At 58.0% G+C, this 3,522-nt stretch overlaps 1 protein-coding gene across 1 annotated transcript in view; it reads right to left on the reverse strand.

Moving 5' to 3' along the window:
* Positions 1-1,971, reverse strand: part of LOC123769323 (autotransporter adhesin BpaC-like) — a 2,388-nt gene extending 417 nt beyond the window's left edge. The window contains exon 1 of the mRNA XM_045760435.2: positions 1-1,971. This exon is cut by the window's left edge and continues 417 nt beyond it. Within this exon, the coding sequence (XP_045616391.2) occupies positions 1-1,971 (1,971 nt within the window).
* Between the last annotated feature and the right edge of the window lie 1,551 nt (positions 1,972-3,522).

Here is a 3,522-nt window from a genome sequence, read left to right on the forward strand (position 1 = left end):
CTCTGGCTGGTGTCCGCTGGCTGGTGTCCGCTGGCTGGTGTCCTCTGGCTGGTGCCCTCTGGCTGGTGCCCTCTGGCTGGTGCCCGCTGGCTGGTGCCCTCTGGCTGGTGCCCTCTGGCTGGTGCCCGCTGGCTGGTGCCCTCTGGCTGTTGCCCTCTGGCTGGTGCCCTCTGGCTGGTGCCCGCTGGCTGGTGCCCTCTGGCTGGTGCCCGCTGGCTGGTGCCCTCTGGCTGGTGCCCTCTGGCTGGTGCCCTCTGGCTGGTGCCCTCTGGCTGGTGCCCTCTGGCTGGTGCCCGCTGGCTGGTGCCCTCTGGCTGGTGCCCTCTGGCTGGTGTCCTCTGGCTGGTGTCCTCTGGCTGGTGCTCTCTGGCTGGTGTCCTCTGGCTGGTGTCCGCTGGCTGGTGCCCTCTGGCTGGTGCCCTCTGGCTGGTGCCCTCTGGCTGGTGCCCTCTGGCTGGTGCCCTCTGGCTGGTGCCCGCTGGCTGGTGCCCGCTGGCTGGTGCCCTCTGGCTGGTGCCCTCTGGCTGGTGCCCCCTGGCTTGTGTCCTCTGGCTGGTGTCCGCTGGCTGGTGCCGTCTGGCTTGTGTCCTCTGGCTGGTGCCCGCTGGCTGGTGCCCGCTGGCTGGTGCCCGCTGGCTGGTGCCCGCTGGCTGGTGCCCGCTGGCTGGTGCCCTCTGGCTGGTGTCCTCTGGCTGGTGCCCGCTGGCTGGTGCCCGCTGGCTGTTGCCCGCTGGCTGGTGCCCGCTGGCTGGTGTCCGCTGGCTTGTGTCCTCTGGCTGGTGCCCGCTGGCTGGTGCCCGCTGGCTGGTGTCCTCTGGCTTGTGTCCTCTGGCTGGTGCCCTCTGGCTGGTGTCCTCTGGCTTGTGTCCGCTGGCTGGTGCCCGCTGGCTGGTGCCCGCTGACTGGTGCCCTCTGGCTTGTGTCTTCTGGCTGGTGCCCTCTGGCTGGTGCCCCCTGGCTTGTGTCCTCTGGCTGGTGTCCGCTGGCTGGTGCCCGCTGGCTGGTGCCGTCTGGCTTGTGTCCTCTGGCTGGTGCCCCTTGGCTTGTGTCCTCTGGCTGGTGCCCACTGGCTGGTGCCCTCTGGCTGGTGCCCTCTGGCTGGTGCCCTCTGGCTGGTGCCCGCTGGCTGGTGCCCTCTGGCTGGTGCCCTCTGGCTGGTGCCCGCTGGCTGGTGCCCTCTGGCTGGTGCCCTCTGGCTGGTGCCCCCTGGCTTGTGTCCTCTGGCTGGTGTCCGCTGGCTGGTGCCGTCTGGCTTGTGTCCTCTGGCTGGTGCCCGCTGGCTGTTGCCCGCTGGCTGGTGCCCGCTGGCTGGTGCCCGCTGGCTGGTGCCCGCTGGCTGGTGCCCTCTGGCTGGTGTCCGCTGGCTGGTGCCGTCTGGCTTGTGTCCTCTGGCTGGTGCCCGCTGGCTGGTGCCCGCTGGCTGGTGCCCGCTGGCTGGTGCCCGCTGGCTGGTGTCCGCTGGCTTGTGTCCTCTGGCTGGTGCCCGCTGGCTGGTGCCCGCTGGCTGGTGCCCGCTGGCTGGTGCCCGCTGGCTGGTGTCCTCTGGCTTGTGTCCTCTGGCTGGTGTCCTCTGGCTTGTGTCCTCTGGCTGGTGCCCTCTGGCTGGTGTCCTCTGGCTTGTGTCCGCTGGCTGGTGCCCGCTGGCTGGTGCCCGCTGACTGGTGCCCTCTGGCTTGTGTCTTCTGGCTGGTGCCCTCTGGCTGGTGCCCCCTGGCTTGTGTCCTCTGGCTGGTGTCCGCTGGCTGGTGCCCGCTGGCTGGTGCCGTCTGGCTTGTATCCTCTGGCTGGTGCCCCTTGGCTTGTGTCCTCTGGCTGGTGCCCACTGGCTGGTGCCCTGTGGCTGGTGCCCGCTGGCTGGTGCCCGTGGCTGGTGCCTGAAGCTGCTGATTTGATGACGCTCTTCAAATGGGAATGCAAATATTCTTGCTTCCTACAATAGTTGACAATAAATCTAAGGTTGAGTTTTTCCATTTAATATTTCTTCCAATTGTAAGGCTACAATGTTCATTCAGAGTTTAGCACGTCGTACCATCTTGCCTCCCTCCCTCCCTCCCATCTTTTGTAACGGGTGGTGCTTCAGCTGTCACTGCTCTTAGTACTGTGCTTCCTTCTGGTGTGGCGGATCCTCTTGATATGTGTCCTGAAGATGTTGACTGTGTGCTTGCGCTCTTCAACTTCTTCACTGCTGAACCAATAATTCTTCTATTTTGTGTTTCCTGGGATGATGACTGGAATAGTTTTGTGTGTAGCAGATGTAATGGCTTCCTGGAGCCATTAGGTCTGCTCATGTAATGCGAGTCACGCATTACACGAATTACATTACATGCGTGTACACATTTTCAGAGCTTCTGGTGGCGTGTACGTAGAGCACCATTTTAAAAATTGTACTTGATATAGAGTCCAGCTGGTCTTATGACATTGGAGCATGATTATGGAGGAGGAGGAGAGGGTGGTGGGTGCTCGTCATCACTGTCTGCTCTCTGCCTTGTCTTGCCCGAAACGCTGTGCATAATATTGGCTTTAGGCATAGTACATACTAGCTCTATCTAGAACTCCAACATTCTACTTGTAACTCATTTTTTATGTATGTACTTTCATCTAAATAAAGTATTATTATTATCATTCTAGTCATCTGCACAACATCTCTTTATATCAATCGCCATTGACATCTTTTATCTTCAAGACGATTTACCTAAATTTAAATTACCAATGAGGATTACCAATGAGTGATCCTGTGGTTCTGGGTTCGATCCCAGGCGCCGGTGAGAAACAATGAGCAGAGTTTCTTTCACCCTATGCCCCTGTTACCTAGCAGTAAAATAGGTACCTGGGTGTTAGTCAGCTGTCACGAGCTGCTTCCTGGGGGTGGAGGCCTGGTCGAGGACCGGGCCGCGGGGACACTAAAGCCCCGAAATCATCTCAAGATAACCTCAAGATGGAGGCTGGAGTGGATTTACTGCACAAATAAAAAGGCCTCTACACTGTGGGGTGCCTTGACGGGTGTGAGCGCACCCGCGCATCCTCATAAGTTGGTGAAGAAGGCGAAAGTAACCAGAATAACACTGAAATAAATCAGAGTACCTAACAGATAGGAGGCAGAGAGACAATAAGGTATGAAAAACCAGATTAGTGTGAAACAACAAGCGGAGTTCCCTGAGGCTCGGTCCAGATAGAACAAATATGTCAGTGATATTACCACGGGAGTAGCTTCCCACATGTCAGTGTTTGTGGATGAAGTAAAATTAATGAGACGTTGTAGATCTCTACAGTTAGGCCAATAAATACCTACTAGACAAGAGAGGAGGCCAGCTGGACAGTACACAATCAACAGGAACCAAATCCCTCAAGCAACTAAACAAACAAACCAAGTAGACTTAATAACCCCTACCCCAGAGGTAAACAGAAATATAACTTCGTTAGCATTCTCAAAACGTGGATATCAGAACAATCTAGAGGAGCCTCAATGAGAAGACATTAAGAACCCTGTACACCACCTACGCGAGACAAGTCCTAGAGTATGCA

This window comes from Procambarus clarkii, chromosome 66 (genome assembly GCF_040958095.1).
Source record: "Procambarus clarkii isolate CNS0578487 chromosome 66, FALCON_Pclarkii_2.0, whole genome shotgun sequence".
Taxonomy (NCBI): domain Eukaryota; kingdom Metazoa; phylum Arthropoda; class Malacostraca; order Decapoda; family Cambaridae; genus Procambarus; species Procambarus clarkii.